This window comes from Mauremys mutica, chromosome 6, assembly GCF_020497125.1.
Source record: "Mauremys mutica isolate MM-2020 ecotype Southern chromosome 6, ASM2049712v1, whole genome shotgun sequence".
NCBI lineage: Eukaryota > Metazoa > Chordata > Testudines > Geoemydidae > Mauremys > Mauremys mutica.
The window spans coordinates 100841290-100862265 of NC_059077.1; the positions used below are offsets into that span (position 1 = coordinate 100841290).

General features: G+C 45.0%; 1 protein-coding gene across 1 annotated transcript in view; it reads right to left on the reverse strand.

The window, feature by feature from the left end:
- SH3GL2 (SH3 domain containing GRB2 like 2, endophilin A1) overlaps window positions 1-10862 on the reverse strand; it is a 138480-nt gene extending 127618 nt beyond the window's left edge. The window contains exon 1 of the mRNA XM_045020126.1: window positions 10557-10862. Coding sequence (XP_044876061.1) covers window positions 10557-10601 — 45 coding nt within the window. The 5' untranslated portion in view covers window positions 10602-10862. The remainder of the gene's footprint in view (window positions 1-10556) is intronic.
- Between the last annotated feature and the right edge of the window lie 10114 nt (window positions 10863-20976).

The window sequence follows — 20976 nt, forward strand, 5'->3', positions numbered from 1 at the left end:
AGTAAGCTGTTGAGTTGTTGTTATTGATCTTCAAAATCCTTTTGCCTTCTTCCCCCAGTAAAGGACAAAGACCACTCCAGCACCTCTGTCATATTTCCATTTGGGAGCCTTAACAAGCTACAATACCTTCCACACGGTAACCTATGCAAAGTCTCTAGATTTGTTAATGGTGCTTCAGCACTTTTTATGAATACTATTAACATACAAGTCTCAGGGATGGGAGGTGAGTTAAATCTCTCAAAGACACACTTGTGCACTACTGACCAGCAGCAGTCGTGCTTTATTTCATCTTGCTATGCAGTACTCTGGAAGGATCTGATGGCAGATGAGACATAAAATAAGACTCTGTTATTTTAAGGCTATGTTTTGAACATTGCATCCTTTATTTTATGCCTGGAGAGATAATGTGAAAAATTTGCAAAGGGGTGTCAATCAGGTCTTTGGCTCTGTGCATATAACTGGCAATTGCATGCACAAATTGGATAGACTGCTGCCTAGACATGACAGTGAGAAGTGCATTAGAAATACCTAAGATAGACAGTTATCATTTTTACACACACAGTGGCAATTTGTATAATCAGATTTGGAGGCGAGGTTAGAAATTTGGCCCATATTGTTAAAAACAAACAAACAGAAGACTTCCACAATATCAAAGTAAAAAGCAACTTAGAGTAAGGTCAATTTTTCACCCTTTCATTTTAAAAAAATCAATAAAACTACACAAGGGAATGATGGCAAATGGGAATACTGTATCCAGCACTCAAGCCAAAGTGGACAGAATGGGAGGAATTTCCCTGCCTCTGGTAGAACTCATCCTTTCCTCAGACATTGTTGAGCTTTTCCTGCCAGTGATGACTTTCATTCCTGGATCAAAGTGATAATTCTGATAGGCAATTTGTCTGGAATGGTGTTGAAGCATGAAGGGACATATGACTCTTTAGTGCATCTGGCCTGTAAATATCTTGCATCCGAAGAAGTGGGTATTCACCCACGAAAGCTCATGCTGCAAAATGTCTGTTAGTCTATAAGGTGCCACAGGATTCTTTGCTGCTTCTACAGAACCAGACTAACACGGCTACCCCTCTGATACTTGTAAATATCTTGCGACACCAGCTACAACAGTGCCATGCAAACACCTGTTCTCAGTATCAGGTGACATTGTGAACAAGAAGCAGTCAGGTTATCTCATGCAAATGTAAACAAACTTGTTTGTCTGTGTGATTGGCTGAACAAGAAGTAGGACTGAGTGGACTGGTAGGCTCTAAAGTTTTACACTGTTTTGTTTTTGTGTAGTTATTTTTGTGCATAATTCTACATTTGTAAGTTCAACTTTCATGATAAAGTGATTGCACTATAGTACTTGTACAAGGTGAATTAAAAATACTATTTCTTTTGATTTTTACAGTGCAAATATTTGTAATAAAAATAAATACAAAGCGAGCACTGTACACTTTGTATTCTGTCTTGTAATTGAAATCAATATATTTGAAAATGTAGAAAACATCCAAAAATATTTAAAATAAACGGTATTCTAGTGTTGTTTAACAGCATGCTTAATTGCGAATAATTTTTTTAATCACTTGACAGCCCTACTTGTTATGAAAATTTAGTTCTCCCTATTGGCAATAACTCCCAACTTTGTATCATCCACAAATTTTATTAGTACCCCAAAACTGAGGCACCCAAAATCACTTGTCATTTTTGAAAATGTAAGCCCTAGCTTTTAAGCTAATGCATATTAACAAACCGAGCTGTTCAATTATTTCCACCCAAAGAATTTGGGGCTGAATCTTGACTTCCTTAACACAGACATTCCCACTTCTGTCAATGGGATGTGCCTGAATAAGAACTAAATCAGAACTGAGCAAAGATTTCAGCATGTGGCCCTTTGATATGGTCTGTCCGTTCCTATACAGCCATTCCAGCTTTTACTCAGAATCTTCCTATCACAAAATACTTGGTCACAGTAAGTGTAGCTCAAATTTTTCCACTTTATCCCATATAACAAATCACAGAAGGAAAAGACCTATTAGGTCACCAAATCCATCTCCAGTCAATGTGAGTTTGTTTCCAATTTTGTACATTTACTAGAGCGCTGTCCAGTCTAATTTTAGATGTCCTAAGTGACAGTGCTTCTGGCACTTGCCTTAGGATGATAGTAGAAGATCCCACCACTGTGTGATGTGAAGCATCACATTGCAAATGCCTTAATAGACCAACGAATCTTGGTCAGAATTTTAGCATGTCAGGTATCACCAAGAAGCTTTTGTTCAAGATGGCATGATTTGTTATAAGCAAAACAAAGTAACAGCCATATTGGAAAGAATGTTACATTATGCAGCTTCCAGTACAGGCTCACACAAGTTGTGGAAATATAAAAACTCTCTTGTAATTTTTTTGGGTGATGTGGTACACAAGGAAAGAGGACAAGATACATGCTTGTTCTGGGCGAGATGCGGCTCCCGTTGATTTCACTGGGAGTTGGATCAGGCCCTTCCCCCTTTATATCTTGTATTATGTAACACTCAGGAGGCCGTATGGGTTACAGAGAGGTTAGCAGATGAATGGAATCAAGAGAACCAGGTTCTAATCCTGGCTTTGCTATTGAGTCCCAGGGTGGCCTCAGACAAGTCATGGAGCCAACATTTTTAAACCTGGTTGCCCAAAATTAGGCTCCTAAATAAAAGCAGCTTGATTTTTAACAGCGCTGAGCACTGAGTCAGTCGGATATTTGGATGCTAGAATCACATAGAATCAGGCCACTTTTATTGAGGACCCTGAATATGGATTTAGGCACCCATGTTGGGAAATGTTGGTATCTAACTCTAACTCAGATCCCTGATCTGTAAAAGAAGACTAATAATACAGTAAATTCCTTACCTACCCCACAGTGGTGTTTTGAGAATTATTCAGGTGTGCAAAGCACTTTGACTATGTGAAGGGTATAGCTTTGGTCCTTTGATTTCCTTTCCCTATCAGAACAAACAATATTACACTCTGACCTTGGCATCTCTTTTTTTATTTGGTCAGATGGGCCACGATCTAGCAAGCCCTGAAGTATGAGCTGAACTTTAATCAGAGTTCAATGGAACTACTCATGTGCTTAAGATTCAGCATATACTTAAGTATTTTGCTGGATCAGTGCCATGGAGCAGACTCTCTTCCAGAACACTCACTACATGCAGTACCTAACAACATTCATTATTTCAGTCTTTACACCCACAACTCCTAAGGACCCAATCTTGCAACTGGATCTGAGTAGACAGAACCCATGCAGAATCCCTTTGAAGTCAACAGGGCTATGTGCAGCTTGAGTAGATGCAGTTGCAGAATCAGAGCCTAATTTGTATGCCAACTGATTTTTGTTATACACCCAGTGTTATTTAGTTTAGACTGTTACCAAGCATTTTTACAGGCTGTTTTGTTAAGGAGAAACATTGTACTTACTATCCAACAGGCCTGCTTCATAACAAGTTACTGAGAGCTATAGGCAAAGTGGCAACATGTATGATACAGTGAAAGTGGAAGTATTTTTCTTTAAATGTTTTTTCAGTAATAACCATATTTTTTCACAAGAATACACACCCAAGTCTGCTTCAATGTCTACATTAAAAACAAACACATTTCTCTCTTAAAGGGACATTGCTGAGTTTAAAATAATAGGCCAAATCCCAGGCCTTATGGGGTAACATGACTCCCTTCACTCTGTCCATTTAAATATCACTCATTTTCATTGATTCCCTTCAACCTCATCACTAGTGGCCAGGTGGGATGGAATGATGCACTCAGCTGCCAGTGTTTTTGTTAATTGTTTTCACTATGGAATTATTACTTTTCTAAAAACTCAGTCTTGATAGCGTGTTTGAGACACCAGATTTATTCCATACTATACAATATATGCTGCCAGGAAAAGATAAAGCTGTGGTTACTTTAAAGCAACTCCATTTTTTACATGCTAGTAAGTCTACATCTAAATCAATGCCAGCCAAAAAACAACTTTACTCCAGTATTTCTTAAACCGACACCAGGTGTCTATTCTCTCCTTGGTATGAACATAATTCCCAATAACATTAATGAAGCTAGGCTTGTGTATCTGGGGGAGAACAGACCCTTTAGTGTGTACCAATGCAATGACATTTATTTGCCCATTATATATTCCTGGGAAAATATTTGAATTAGTCTGTATAATTGCAGATTGTATTCACAGCAGATACATGGTAGCTTCATGTATCATTTTAGTGGTGTTACCTTTGTTCCTCGGGTGCTGTGTGGGCACAATACTAATGAATTCCATACTGGAGCAGCCTCGATATTTTGTAATTCTGTATTAAACTCACTCAGGCGGCCTGACTCATCCTCATCTATATCATTGCTACTTTCGCTGGAAGGTCGGTAATGCGACATTCAGTGGCCAGTTGACAACATTGGAATGTTAGTGAATTTGCACAAAGCACGAAAAATACCAACATTTAACAGGAGCGCCACGTGAAGGTTGTCGTCTTGCAACCACCAGGTTTTGATTTATGTCGGAAAGACTGATGCAGGTTGCATCGCATCAGGACATCTCATGGGAGATGTGGACCAAATCTCTTTAAATGGAAAAAAAAGGCAAACACCTGTATGTGACTGTGGTTACTAGACACAAACGATGGAGCACATCATACCTGAGTGTCCCCTTCGCTCTTTTGCCAAAGGTCTGAAGGACATTCACCAGTTCACTGCGGTAGCAATGTGCTGGATAGCAAATCTAGATATACATTTGTAACCATTGCTACCTACGCAAGCCATAGAAAAGAAGACCCTCATTTATACAGGTGTAAATCTTGAGTAATTCCTCTGAAGTCGACAGAGTTACACTGCAGTAAAACTGTTGCTAGAAAAGAAACTGTTCCACAGAATGGAAAAAAAAATTGCACTCTCCTTACTAGCAAGTGCTAAATTTGCCTCCACTTTTCATTGACTAACTATTGCCGCTCTTGATGCAAGGGCTTCAATATATAGGGAATTTATTCCAATAAATACCTTATACACAGTGTGTAAAACTCTGTAGACTTTTTTTTGTTTTCCATTTTACAAAGTAAAGTAGGAATGAAAAACAAAATGTTGAAATTGGATAAACATAGAAATTTAATTCATGTGATTTTGAAATTATGGTTGGTACAATAAATTCCTTTGTATGGAAGAAAATGAAGTTAACATGATTTTTAGTAGTCCCAGAAAGCTTTATATTTTGTAATAGGGAAATATTAGTGTGCTTATAATCAGGAATTGTGTATGTGTGTGTTTGAGAGTGACACACACACACACAAAGGGGAATAATGTTATGAACGAGTATAAGAGCTTCAGAGGTCGACGTTATAGAAACAATTAAATGCTGTAGAATGTTTCTCTGGACTGAAGGACACAGTAAGCCTAGAAAATTGCTTTACAACTTAATGGTATACAAAAAGGTTTTCAAGAATTGGGGGTCCCTTAACAAATGAAATGTAATCTTGCTGGTAAATATCTCAAATGTTTAATTTCTCATGCAAAATTTGCATATTTGCTGTGGTGGAGGATATAACATTCAGATACCTGTATGTATTCTATACTATTTCCCTCAATAGGACCTAGCTAAAATCTATGAAATAAAATTATTTGGTCCATGCAACATCCTGACACATTTAGAAACTAATCCTGTGCTTTCAAGAGAAAACAAACTATTCCAGAAAAAAAAGTGAAAAAGTGGAAAGCACAGGTATAAATACAGAGTATGGGAGGACACAGCAAAAGCAAAAGTTCCAAAGTTTTAAAACATTCCCTGTATGGTTTAGGAGTACACTGCAACAAAACAGGTCACTTGTGAGCTGGTATTCAGAGAGTCCAAGGCCAGAAGGGACCATTGTGATAATTTAGTCTGAGCTCTTGTATAACAAAAGCTAAAAAAATTCCCCAAAATAATTCCAGTTTGAACTAGAGCAAATCTCTTAGAAAAACAGCCAGTCTTGATTTACAAATGACCAGTGATGAAGGATCTGCCATTAAGCTATCATAGGAAGTAATACCTGCCAGGTAAATTTCCTACAAACTGTGAAAACAAATGTGTTTGTTCTTAGTTGATAGACTTCTTTCATATAGCAAATATAGGCCCATATCCTGAAAACCCTAATGAATGGGACACCTCTCATGTGAGTAGGGTTGGCAGGGATGGGCCCTTGATTTCTCAATCAGCAGCCAGGGTGAAAACAAGTAAATAAAGGGACCAATTCTGTGACTCTTACTCATTAGTAATTTTCACTCATGCCAGCATTTCATGGCATGAGTATGAATTAATTGTATAAATCAGGATTGGCCTCAAAAATCCCTAGGTTGTCTCTGGACAGGTTGCTAAATTTGGAATTAGACTACTATTTTGGTTCCAGCTAGTTCAAACTCTTCCGACTTATAAATGGCAGTATTGCTGCTTAAAGGAATCCTCAGAACCAGTGATATAGTTTGAGAATGTCATCTGAAGGATAGCACAGTATATGTGCACCCATGTAGCATGCTCCAGCCAGAAATGCTTTTTATTTACTCCTACTGTTCATGAAAGGATCCTCTTTAGTACTTTAAAAAGGAACCTGAATAAATTTTGCCATTGCAAAGTTGGCTTCAGCATACCCTCTCCTTAGATTTGGCTAGTACTGCACTGGAATTTTTACTTTGGGTACTAGATTTCAATGCAGTGATGTTGATTTTTTGGCTTCTAATATGCATTGGAGGAAATAGAGGGAAAATAATGGTTGGTTGTTCCAGGAACTTAATTGTAACTGCTGTGTATCTGTCATTACCATGACAGGTTGATGTGAAGGATATTTAACAAATGGTGCAGCTCAGTATGATATGAATGACAAGATGCAATGTTTTGCTCTATGCACAGCTGTCGATAAAGGTCCCAATATACACCATTATATTAGTAATCATAATGCCTTTTATTTATTTATAGGTTGGAGGAAATCACAATTAAAACCAGAATTCGGGTGAGTCCTCCATGGGATGGAGTTAAGGAGTTTGCATTAGATCAAAAAAGCAGGCACACTTTTCCTAGAAACCTAAAAGAGATGAGAAAAGGAGAAGACACAGGTTCCCAAAAGGTATTATGCCAGACTGAATTTTGCAAACCTACTTTTGGAGGCTATTTACAATGGCCTTATGCTGTTCCCTGAAGACACTCCACAATATGGATTACTATGCAACATCTGATATTTTTACCCACTTTATAGGTGAATTGAAGACAGAGTCAAATTTTAATGTCAGTCATAGCAATGTAAAAGCAGAGTAACTTCATGACTTCAATGAAGCTATACTGGATTTCCACCAGTGTAAATGAGATCAGAATATGACCACAGATTGCATTTTAAGTACTATTTTAAGTTATTTTTAAAAATAAATTTGAGTCTTGTGAAACTTCCATCCTGATCTCTCTATAATAATGTAAAGCACCTACAGCAGCTGTAGGCCTGCGACTTGATTAATCCTCTGTTGTCAGATGCTACCAGTGTGGTGCTCTGCTCTGTTCAATGTTGGTATCACTCGGCTGCGTGTGTGTGTTCCCTCTGTGTGCTGTCCCAGCTCTGCGCAGATAGCTGACACAGCAGACCCGAAGAGAACCCCCAATGACCACAGAGTCTAGTAAGGTACGAAGGCACGTCGGCCAGGTTTATTGCAGTATCGGGCACAGTAGTAGTTCCCTGTAGATTTCTTAGTCTAATTCAGAGCATACTACAAATATGTACCCACGTCAATGGACTCGGCTCAGTCAGTGGCGGGACTTTCCACTGCCCCCTCGGCCGGACAAAGACACCGCCCCAGGGATGCATTCTTATACACAGGTACAAACAAGTTACACATCACTCCTGACGTATGAGGTGCAACCCCTCTACATAGCAAGGTACAACCCCTCTACGTAGTAAGGTGCCGCCTCTCACCTTGTACATGTTGGTTCGAACAAAACAACTCTATCCATCATATTACCCTTTTGGCCCTGTCATTGGGATGGGTCAGCCTGTTCCTTGTTATCTGTGTGGAGTGTACGAGTATGCGAATGTTCTGATATCTGGTGTCCAGTACCTTTTAGGTATGTCTCTTTTTGCAGCATCAGCCCTTTCCTTGCCAGCTTCTGTGAGCAGGGCCTGCCTCTGGCTCACAGCTTAACTTTGCTTTATGCTAGCAAAGTCTTGATCATTACTTTAGTTCAGGCCTTAGGCCTCATACCAAGCCTCTGATATCAAGGTTTATATCTTAGGGCCTCCTCTTACTACATCCTCCACCTCCATATTAAACCAGCCAGGGGTGAAACTCAGGGAGTTCACCACTAAAATTGAAAAAAAAAAGGAATGTTTTGCTGCTGATAAAGCAACTTCACCTCAGGAATGTCCCTAATTAGAGTTATAACCACCAAGGTTGTAAAGTAGAGACGCCCGGCTGCTGGGAAATTGGGGCAGATACAGAAAAAGATGCAATAAATGATAAAATAAGCTTTAACCAGTGTTTTTATGCTGATCATCTGCATAAACAGAGAAGGTCACAACTAAGTTACAATTTAGGCATGAACGATAACATGTAAAAACTTGGGCAGGAAGGAGGACACATAGGTGCCAGTGTGTAATTGGTTAAAATTTCTGTTATTTAGGAGTGTGGGGTAATGTGATAGGTTAGTAAATTTGAAGGATGTAGCTGGTTTTACCTATATTATGTAAATGAAAGACAATGTTCTTTGGGAACCATTTCCGGATTGTAGTTCAACATCAAGCTACTGGAACGCTGACCCCTCTGCACGACCGGGACATCGCCGGGAACCCCCAGATGAGTGGATCCTGACTGGCCATCAGGTGAAATTTGTCTGTATATTGGGAGTGGTGAGCATAAGAGATTTGCTTGGTAGATGTATTTTGTGTTGCTAATAAATAGCTGTTTAGAGCACAGCTGTTTAAGGCTCTTTCACTGGGAAAACATTCCGCAGACCCGGAAAGCCCTGAGCCCAGAGGGAAAGGGAGGGTATTTAAATTGCCCAGGTTTCTTCCTGAGCCCCATGGGTAAGGAGAGGTGCCTCACACCCTGAGCCCTTGGAAGGGAAAGGGTGAGGGTGCCTAAATTGATTGGGTCATGCCTTGCGCCCTCGGTAGGTATAGGCAGGGTGCCCTAGATTTTTGCAGGTAACACAGCTGTTTCTCCTTACGATATACCACATCACCAGCCAACATATTGGCTGTAATCTGAATATTACAGTTTATTGTTGATTTACAAAAACAATGAGAAGAAATCCAAATGAAACCCAGGCTTGTCAGGCCCATAGTGTTTGAGGTCCCTATTCTAATGCTAGATTTCTAAACCAGCGTGTATGTAACATCTGAAATCCAACAAAATTAATTCTTAAATTAGTGTAAAGCCTATTTTGTGATTCAAAGATCAAGCAAGTGTGTCCTTAAATTAGTTTAACTGTAGATAAATCTGCCAGAGGTCTGAGTAGGGCTATGCAGCTAAAGAACAAGTGAAACCAACACAGATGATCCTTTGGGAGGGTTAAGGGGAGAGACAGAGAAAGCTAACCATAGCAGTTTGGAACACTGTACTACTGCTCATATGATGGAGATTTCAGAGAGTGCTCCTAGTACAAGGTCACAGGAGGAGGAGGACTTTACATAATCTCACAGACGGCCACACAACTAGGCGCAGTTTTCACCGATGAAATCATACCCCAAGCAGCCCAGGGAGCAGTTGTGGTAGATGCACCAAAGCGCATCCTGGGGGAGAAGGGAGGCAGAGTACAAATTCTGGAGTACAAATTCAATTGCTAAGCCGCTCTGCGGCGGGAGCGAGAAAGAGGAGCCTGCAGCGCAGGACCCGGCAGCAGAGGCGGCTGCCATCCGAGCCTGGGCTCTACCTGCTAAATAATGCAGCTGCGGCTGCAAAGCGGGGCTGGAGTGAGGGATCCAGTGACCTGTGTGCGCGCGCCTCCTCCTTCCCCGGGGATGCGGTGCCTGCTGCAGCGCCAGATCCACCGGCCCTGGGGGGGGGGGGACCAACCGCACAGCTCCCGCAGCCACCCCCCCCCCACTCCTCAATTCCTCGCAGCGCACTGGATACTGCACATCAGCTGGGGGTGCAGAGGGGCGCACAGCTCAGGCGGGGGGGGGGTCTGGCTCCTTCCCTCGGCAGCTGTCCGCTTTCAGAGCAACGGCACCAGCCAGGATCCCCACAACTTCCCTGTGGCAAAGCAAGCCACGGAACCCCCCCCCCCCGTCCCCATGATCACTGTCACCCCGGGGAGCTGCGCCCTCCAGGGATTGCCTCCGAGCATCGCATCACCCCCACCCCCAGCGCTCCACACCAGAGCTCCAGCTTCCAGGGTCCCCCTGGCGTCCCCCACCCCCAGCCGTGTGGGGCTGCAGGAGCCCGGCTCCCCGCAGAGCTTCCCCTCCCCTCTGCTCCAACTTCCTTCCCCGCACCGGGGGAGCGGGCGCCGCAGGCAGCCTGAGCCCCGGGTGGGGGTGGGGGAGACACAAGATATTCCACCTCTTCCAAGCCCGCTCCTGTACCTGGGTGGCTTTGTGGAACTGCTTCTTCAGCCCGGCCACAGACATGGTAGGATGCTGCAAGGAAGCGCCCCGGGACCAGGAATGCTGCTGCTGCTGCTGCTAAGGGGATGGGAGCGACTCGAGGACCAGATGGCTGGTTGCAGCTGAAAGGGGGATTTCGCTCGTTCGCTGCTCTCAGATCCTCTTTAACCCAGCGAACAGGTTATCAGATGCCAGTCTTTGGTGCAGAAACCCTGACGTCAAAGAGAGGGAATCCAGCCTCTTAAAGGGAAAGCTGTCATCCCAGTCCTCGTTTCCTTCTCCAACCCTCAAGCCCAGGGCTAAGGGCAAGCGTCCCTGCTTCCCCGTTTGTTCTTCACAATATTACATGAGCAGCCCCTGATTTCTCTGTTGTAGAATTGTTTAAATTAGAGCATGGAATTAAAAAGAAAAAAACTCACCAAACTGAGATCTTTATTTATAATGCAAGTATATAGAGAGATTTCCAAATCCTGAGCACCTTGCTTTGGAGCTCTGCCCTATGTCTGTATGCCAGGGCTCAAGACCTCATTGGGTCAGTTTCTTGCAGCACTTTTTCTATAAGTGTTCATGTGCCGGAGGTAGAATTCTGATGTTGTTAGAATGAGGCCATACTTTTCAGACCCCTGAACTCCTAAGCTGACAAATGAAAGTGACCTAATTTTCCTAGGGGCTCAGTATCTTTGGCCTCCACTCAGCACTCAAGTAAATAGGAGTACCTCTGAAAATCTGGCCACTTTAGAACACAATCCCTCACATGCTTCTGTGAATGCTTAGCTTTCTGCTCATGTGCATAAAAGTAAGTATGTGTGTAAGAGCTTCAAGGGTGAGGAAAGGCTGTAGTGCTTCCCTGGGAGAAGGGAGGCATATTTGGGGAGGGCTGCAGGGATGAGTTGACTAAAGTTCTCCAGGGAGGAAGAAATGAGGAGAGTGGCAAACCCAGAGGAAGGGGAAGGCTAGGAGGTATAGAAACGGCTCAGGGAATGGACCTTGGCTGCTGTGTAGAGGGCCCTGAGCAGGAACCCAGAGTAGAGGGTGGGTTCCCTTGGCAGCCACTGCGGGAGTGGCACCATGAGGCAGTGAAAGAGAAGCCTGCCTGAGACTGCTGGAGAGCAGGAACCATGATGGACTCCCCTGGAAGGGGAAACCACAATAATGACCTGGCCAGAGGACCAGGGTACAAAGAGCACAGTTGTGGCTCCTGAGAGTGAGAGAGGCTGCAGAAGACAAACTGATGGGGTGTAACCACTGGAAGTGGCAGTGGCCTTGACTGAGCTAATCCCCACATATGGGTAATATTTAAGGAGCAATGCATTTATATTGAAAGTAGGCTTTATGGACTTGGGGTATGTCTACACTGGCAGAGTTACAGTGCCGGCAGTTATAGCGCCACTCAGAGAGTGCTGAAGGGAAACAGCTGTTGTATGTTCACACTGTCAGCTGCCTGCGCAATAGCATGTTCACACTTGCAGCGGTATTCAGAGCGGTGCACTCTGGGCAGCTATCCCACAGAGAATCTCTTCCTCTTCTGACGCTAAGAGTTGTGGGAAGGTGGAGGAGGTCACGGGGCATCCTGGGTCCTGTCCCAATGCCCCATGATTCATTGCTTTGCATCCCAGCAATCCCAGTTCTTCCGTCCACATCTTTCAACAGTTTGTGTACTGCACACTCTGCCTCTTCGGTCTGCAGGAATGGATCCCACACTGTTGACCAATATGCTGCTCGCTCTAACACATCACGAGTGGTGGTGGAGTTATTCCTTAAACTATAAAGGCAAGAGGAGTCTGACATTGATCTCACCACGTGTACTAGCTACAACACGAAATTGCTTGTGGCATTCACGGAGGTGCTAACCACAGTGCAACACAGCTTTTGGGCTCAGGAAACAAGCACTGAGTGGTGGGATCACATCATCATGCATGTCTGGGATGACGAGCAGTGGCTGCAGAACTTTTGGATGAGGAAAGCCACATTCCTGGGACCGTGTGATGAGCTTGCCCCAGCCCTGCAGCACAAGGAAACAAGAATGAGAGCTGCCCTGTCATTGGAGAAGCGTGTGGCGATTGCACTGTGGAAGCTGGCTACTCTAGACTGCTACCAATCAGTCGCTAATCAGTTCGGAGTGAGAAAATCTACCATTGGACTTGTGTTGACAGAAGTGTGCAGGGCCATTAATTGCATCCTGCTGCGAAAGACTGTGACGCTGGGCAATGTGCATGACATTGTAGACGGCTTTGCATAAATGGGCTTCCCTAACTGTGGAGGGGCGACAGATGGCACACACATTCCAATTCTGGCACCAGACCACTAGCCAATGAGTACATTAATCGGAAGGGGTATTTCTCAGTGGTTCTCCAGGCACTTGTGGATCACTGTGGGCATTTCACAGGCATTAACACAGGCTGGTCCGAAAAGGTGCAGGCCTGTTCAGGAAGCTGCAAGCAGGGACTTTCTTCCTAGAGAGAAGATCACTGCAGGGGAAGCTGAAATGCCCATTGTGATCCTGGAAGATCCTGCCTACCCCTTAATGCTGTGGCTTATGAAGGCATACATGGGGGACCTAGACAGCAGCAAGGAGCAGTTCAACAACAGGCTGAGCAAGTGCAGAATGACTGTTGAGTGTGCTTTTGGCCATTTAAAGGCCCACTGGTGCTGCCTATATGGGAAGCTGGACCTGGACGATGACAATATTCCTATGCTTATAGCTGTGTGCTCAGGGCCGGCTCCAGGGGTTTTGCCGCCCCAAGCAGCCAAAAAAAAAAAAAAAGCTGTGATCGCGATCTGCGGCAATTCAGCGGGAGGTCCTTTGCTCCAAGCTGGAGTGAGGGACCCTCCGCCGAATTGCCGCCGAATACCCGAAAGTGACGCCCACTCCTGAGTTGCCGCCCCAAGCACCTGCTTGATAAGCTGGTGCCTGGAGCCCGCCCTGTGTGTGTTGTATGCTCCATAATATTTGTGAAGGAAAGGGTGAAAGCTTCACTCAGGGCTGGACCACTGAGGCTCAGTGCCTGGAAACTGAATTTGAACAGCTAGAGACCAGGGCTATTAGAAGGGCACAGAACGGAGCCATAAGGATCAGGGATGCCTCGAGGCAGCAATTTGAAGCTGAAAGCCCCATATATTTGTTGCAATGCTCGGGAGTGCAGTGGTTGTAATGCTAGGAGGTGATTGTGATTGGTGCAGATGATGCATTAAGAAGGTTTAAGAAGATTGCCTGTTGCTTTGCAGGGCTCTGTTTGCTTTCAATTAATGGAATAAAGATTGCTTTCAAACCAACACAATTCTTTTATTAAAAAACAACAACCAGAGGGGAGAGACAAACAAAAAAATACATCAGCACTGAGGGGGATGGGGGAAGGGAAGGTCCCAGGAAGAGGTAGGGTCCCGGGATGGTTAAAGATTTGTATATGTCCAAGTATCATATCCAACCTTCTCCTTTGGAGTACAGTGCAGCGGGTACTGTACTTCAGCAGGGCTAAACTGCAGAGGGACGGGTGTTGAGTGCAGTGGGTCCTGAGAATCCGCAGGACTGGACTGTGATGGGGCAGGAGTGGAATTCAGTGGGTACAGACTCGAGCCAGGAGGTTGATAAGAGCGTTGGCGGTGTCTTGGTGGGTGCATGGGAAAGAGTTTTGCAACAGCAGCTGCAGGGGAGGGCGGGCGTGGAACTGCTCGGTTTGCAGTGCTAGTAGTGCCTGGAGCATCTCCGCTTGGCACACGATAACATTTAAGAGCTGCTCCATTGCTTCATTCTGGAGTGCCGTGTTCTCCTTTCGATCCCTCTTCTCGCTGTTCCGCCACTCCTTCAATTCTTGTTTTTCGGCCATGGAGTGCTGTGACATTATTGATATAATCTGGGACCATATAGAACATGGTTGCAACCAAGGTTCTGTAGTGGCACCAAATCTTACGTAAAGGGGGTCATATAAGGTGTCTAAGACCAGGTTATGGGTTGCTGGTTATGATTATGGTGTCTGTATGCATGTATCATTTTGTAGTTGAAGTTATGAGTATTGGCTCTATACTGTCTGTATTTCAAATTTGTGCTGTGCTTCTGGGAGACATCCCAGACAGGTTGGTGTTAGCTCTACCTAGCCTGTTTGATGGCCCATTAAGGACCATCAGCTACACAATTGACCCGTTGAGGGAAGGCAGATACGCCTTGTAACTCAGCAAAGTATGCAGGGACTTGCCCATGTGACTCCAGACTTCATTTTAGTGTAATTTTCCACGGTAAGGACAAAGAGGTTCTTACACCTGGGAAAAGCCTGTAAAAGGCTGATGCCTCATCTCCATCTTGTCTTCAATCCTGCTTCTTGCCTCTGGAGGAACTTTGCTACAAACGGAAGCTCTGAACAAAGGACTGTTGACCCATCCCAGCTGTGGATGTTCCAGAGATTTGATTTGAACCTGCAGTTTACTCCATCACTGCTACAAGCCTGAACTAAGAACTTTGCCATCACTGTATGTAATTGATTCCATTTAACCAGTTCTAGCTCTCATCTATATCCTTTTCCTTTTATGAATAAACCTTTAGATTTTAGATTCTAAAGGATTGGCAACAGCGTGATTTGTGCGTAAGATCTGATGTGTATATTGACCTGGGTCTGGGGCTTGATTCTTTGGGATTGAGAGAACCTTTTCCTTTCACTGGGGTGTTGGTTTTCATAACCGTTCATTCCCAGGACGAGTGGCACTGGTGGTGATACTGGGAAACGGGAGCGTCTAAGGAAATTGCTTGTGTAACTTGTGGTTAGCCAGTGGGGTGAAACCAAAGTCCTCTTTGTCTGGCTGGTTTGGTTTGCCTTAGAGGTGGAAAAACCCCAGCCTAGGGCTGTAACTGCCCTGTTTTAAGCGATTTGTCCTGAATTGGCGCACTCAGTTGGGTCCCGCCAGAACTGCATCGTCACAAGTGCATCATAACATCCCGCAAAAAGTCCTCCTCAGTTCTTCGTGGCTGCTTTCGAATTCTGTGCAGCCGTTCAGCCGGTGATAACAAAGAGGGAGGCTGAGGTCCCAAGGTCATCTCTGTGAACCTAAAACACAACATTTTACAGAAGCAGTCTTGTTTGTGACACACTGACCACTGATTCAGTTATTTAAAACACAGCCACTATTCACATACCTGTCACTAACTGGCTGACCCCAGGCAAGCACACATGAGCCACAAAACCCCCAAAATTGTGAGTAACTGCAGGGGAAGGGAAATCAGCATTCCTGGACCCTACTGTATACTGGGCATGTGGCTCTTGGGGAGAGCCAGAACTATAGGGGCAGCCTTATAATTATTCCTGTCCCCACATTTTCCACAGGCTGTGTTCATTATGGAAGATATCTCACTGCTGAGGGTGAGCAGGGAATCAAGGAAGGGTCTTCTCCAAGACTGTGGCTTCCACCCTGGCCCTTATGCAGCTCGCCTGTGTGCAGCAATGGTCCCCCTCTCCCTACCCCCCCAGTGACGGCAGAGTGGTGCGGGAAAGTTACCCTTAATGGGGCAAGAAACAAAACAGCTCTGTCAAAGAACTTGCAGCAGTGGATTGCCCAGTATCTCCATGAGAGTTTCCTAGAGATCTGAGGCAGATTTCCATGAAGTGAGGGAGTCAATCAACACCCTATTCTGCTGCTCAGACTAGGCATGTGGTGGTACACGCATCATACAGACACAAGCCTGCATTCTGCAACCCTCCTGCCCCCAGCAACTCACTTCAGCGATTCCCAAAATCAAATCCACTTACCAGGGGCCTCCTCTCCTGTTTGCACTTCACCAAGATCCGACAGCTGTGACTGGCTAGCCTCCTCCGGGGTAGAGAAGAACTCCTGGCTGCATGCATCTCTGACCTCCGAGTCATCCTCTGCCTCTGGGTCCCCCTCCACATCCTCATCCAAGATTTCCTCCTCCAGGGTCAGTCCACTCTCGACTGGCACACAAGCCACCGAAGTATCCATAGTGGCCTTCGCAGTGGAGATGGGGACGCCACCGAGTATCGCGTTCAGCTCTTTGCAGAACCGACAGCTTATGGGTGCAGCGCCGGAGCAGCAGTTTGTCTCCTGCACCTTGTGGTGGGGGTTCCGCAGCTCCTTCACTTTGACCCTGCACTGCAGAGTGTCCCCGGTCATGGCCCCTTTCTGTCATGCATTGTGAGATCTGTCCCTAGGTATCACAATTCCTACAGCTGGAATGCAGCTGGGACTGGACAGCCCCCTCTGCCCAAATGCTGATGAAGTCCAGCAGCTCGGCATTGCTCCAAGCGGGGAATCGCCTGGTACATGGAGCAGCCATGGTCACCTGGAAAGATGCCCTGAGACCACTGCATGCATCACCGAGCAAACAGGAAAGGGGCTTTCAAAATTCCCAAGGAATTTACGGGGTGGGGATGATGGTTGGTCACCTGAGAGCAGGGCAGTAGAGTTCAAACCGATGACCAGATAGGTGAGGACAAGCATTGTAGGACACCTCCCAGAGGCCAATCGCAATCGGAGGCTATTTGCAGCACTGTAATCGACCAGGGTGTCTACACTGGCACTGCGATGCTGTATGCCTGGCGCAGAAAACGGTACACCTCTCGTCGGGGTGCTTTTTTTTACAGTGCTGCAACTGCACAGTTTCTGCCCACTAAGTGGCTTGGCAGTGTGTACACCTCAGGAGTTTACTGCGCAGAAACTTGCCAGTGTAGACAAGGCCTTGTCTAAACTGCCACTTACAGTTCTGAAACTGTCTTTACTCAGGTGAAAAAACACCCCCTGAGCGATGCAAGTTTCAGTGCTGTAAAGTGGCAGTGTAGACAGTGCTACAGTGCTGGGAGCTGCACTCCCAGCACTGGTAGCTATTCCCCTCACGCAGGTGGTTTTATTACAGCACTGGGAGAGCTCTCTCCATTCACTGAGGAAAACCCTTTGCAGAAGGCAACAGATGTACTGGAGCATAAGCTTTCGTGGGTGAATACCCACTTCGTCAGACACATGTAATGGAAATTTCCAGAGGCAGGTATAAATATGCAGGCCAGAATCAGTCTGGAGATAACGAGGTTAGTTCAATCAGGGAGGATGAGGCCCTCTTCTAGCAGTTGAGGTGTGAACACCCAGGGAGGAGAAACTGCTTTGCAGAAGGGGTACTTCCATGAATGGTTTGGATGATGTTTACTGAGAACCTAGTCAGCTCTGCAATAGATTAAACCTTTTTGGGGGGAGAGGCAGGAAGGAGGGTGAAATCTACTTTATTAGGTAGGAAAGGTAACTATTGATAAGTGTAGACCCCAGTTCATATTTATGGTTTTCTTTTGTATTGTAACTATTTATTTCCATCACTCTCTCATCTCTAGTAAAATCTTTATTCTTTCTTAAATAAACCTATTTTTGTTTTAATAAAAGTGCTCACAAGTCCTGTGTGGCTTACAGGAGCAGTGATTTATGGTACAACTGGTAAATTGGGGTACACCAGTGGTGAGCTGGAGCCGGTTCGCAGGAACCGGTTGTTAAATTTAGAAACCCTTTTAGAACCGGTTGTTCCAGGGCAACCGGTTCTAAAAAAGCTTTTAAATTTAACAAAAGCTCGGTCAGCTGTCCACCCCACCCCCAGCCCCAGCTCACGTCCCCCTCTTCCCATGAACGCTCCGCCATCCTTCTCTTCCCCCTCCCCTGCTTCCCGCAAATCAGATGTTTGCGGGAAGCTTGACACAAGCAGCAGGCAGGTAAGCTGGGGCTGGGGGGCATGAGGAGGGCTCCACAGATATCTTATCTTATCTTCAGATAAGAGCTTTGAATAGAAATTGTTTTCCATTTTTTAAACTAAATGATTCTCAGTTAAATGGAAAGAAACTGTTTCTCAACTTTAAAACTGCACTGGATAAAGCACTAGAGAACATATCCTTGGAAGCTATGCTGAACTGTCAGCAAGTGTTAACTGGTTGCCATATTCTGCCATTGGCTTTTTTTTGTTTTTGTTTTTTACATATGATTAAAAGAAATCATATTTTATTTATTTTTAAATGAATATGTATACAGATAACCAAACAAGCTAAAATATTAGAATCCAAAAATCCACTCCTTTCATATTTCTTGAGATGATGATTGGTGGAGAAGAAACTTTTGCCCTGAGCAGAAGTTACTGGAATTTCCCATTGATCATAAGAAGTTTTGTTCAGGACTATACAAGAGTAGTAAAACAAATACTGTATGTTACCTACATTTCAGTTCCATAAGTCCTCATCAGAGATAACAGTACAATTTCAACCTTCAATGATTGATTCAGAATTGTAGCCAATCAGAAGTTCAAACATTGTTAAATCATTATTATATACTATTCCCCCCTCTCTGCCCTGCCTTCTGGGAATGCTGGATCCCTTCTATAGCTAGGGGCTATGCTGGGAAACTGGTTTAAGGCAATAGGTAATGCTAATTAGAAAAAGGATTTATCTAATATGAAAGCATAAAGCCTGAGATTGTGTCTTTATGTTTATTTTCTGTGTCGCTTGTATATGTCTGCTTCCCCCCTACTATTTTATCTTTAGAGATGTGATTTTTCTAGTCAATAACTTTTTGTTTATTTTTATGCCAAATAGATCTCTGGTGTACAAATTGTGTGGAGTGCATATGCTAAAGTGAGCTGGTAACTGGGAGGCTGGTTTCATGACTTTTGGGGTAATGAACCAGAGGGGAACAGTCAGAGTGTCTGATAATTAAGAACTTGTGCAGGGTGGATTTGGGGAGACCCGGGATTGGAAGGGCTAATTCCAGTGCTTCACCACCGTCCTAGTGAAAAAGTTTTTCGTAGTATCCAACCTTGACCTTCCCCGCCCTGCACCTTGAGACCATTACTTCTTGTTCTGTCATCTGCCACCACTGAGAACAGCCGAGCTCCATCCTCTTTGGAACCCCCCTTCGGGTAGTTGAAGGCTGCTATCAAATCCCCCCTCACTCTTCTCTTCTACAGACTGTTGGTGTCACCCTAGGAGGAGTAAGTAGACTGGTGAGAACCAGGGTCAGACCATATGCTTGTGGGCAGGCTACTGGTGTCAGGGAATTGAGCCATAACTGGAAAGCACAAAGGCCACAAAGTTACAGGGCAGGCAGTGACAGAACCGTTACTGATCTGTGTGGACTCCCAGAACATCACATATGAGCGCACATGCCCTATCTGGATACTTAATAAAAGAACCCTTCCATTTACAATAATATCTAGTCTTATCAGTAGATCTCATTTTTTAAATCTCTTTCATTAATAGATCTCAAAGCACTTTATAAAGGGGTAAATTTTATTATCCCCAACCTTCTTCCCAGAGCATCTCTGTGGACATTTCCCTCTTCTCTTTCCTTCTCCTAACCTGAGATTCACCCTCCTCCCCTTCTCTTTAGTGATTTGTCCTCTCACACTCCATTTGCTGTGGTGTCTCTCCATTCCTTCCCTCCATCCCTATATAGTATATCTCCCTGTATGGTAGGTCCCTCCTTCCTTAATGTCTCCATGGGATGTCTCAGCCTCTAGGGTGGATTTTCACTGCTCAAGTATCTTCCTTTTTCTTCTTTCCCCTACCATAAGTATATTCACCTCCAATGGCTCTTTCTGACATTTGGATCCTAGCTTCATTCCCTCACACATTCTAGATACCCTGTGGCGGGGTGGTCACCCCGCTCCTGCCTGAAGAGGATAAAGCAGCCCTAGAGAGGGCTGCGGGGAAAGCTGGGCTGTTTGGGAAAGCTGCCACAGCTGTGGTCAGCTTAAACAGGGCCCAGCTGGCCCTTATAAGAGGGCGGTGGGCCAGAAGCTGGAAACATATTCTCTCTCTCTCGCCTTTTGAAAGGGAAGGACCTGGCTGCCTGGGAAGCTGAGGAAGGTACCTAGGGTGGAGCTGGGGAAGGGCAGAGGGAGCTGGGGAGCTCCAGCCTAGCAAAGCCCCAGGCTGCAGGCCAAGCTAAGGGCCCACAAAAGGGTACTAGTGCTGCAGAGGGGCAGTGCAGGAAAAGGCAGAGGCAGCTGGTCCAACCTCCCTTGCCGATGATGAGTGGTTTACAGACTGCCGTCTGCCCCAGTGGGGCTAGATGGAGACTGGCAGTAGCCACTGAGGCAAGGTGGGGATAGGGGGTTGGGGGTTCCCCTGGGCGGGGAGACCCAGACAGAGGGGGTACTGCAGGGGGTGGAACCCCTTGGAAAAGGTTACCGGGGTCTGGAAGGGACACGGGGCCAGCGACAGGCGAGACATCAGCTGGCAGAAGGCGCTTCGGAGCTGGAAAGAAAACATGGTAGCCACCTCTTAATGTAGAAATAATGAGAAGATACAGACAACAAGTTCCCCACAAGAAAAGGTGGAGAAGTCTAGCTTGAGACAAGCAGAATAGAAAAATATCTTTAAACATCCTAGTGAGAGTTACAGGAGCTGTTTCATACAAAAAGAACAGACTAAAACAA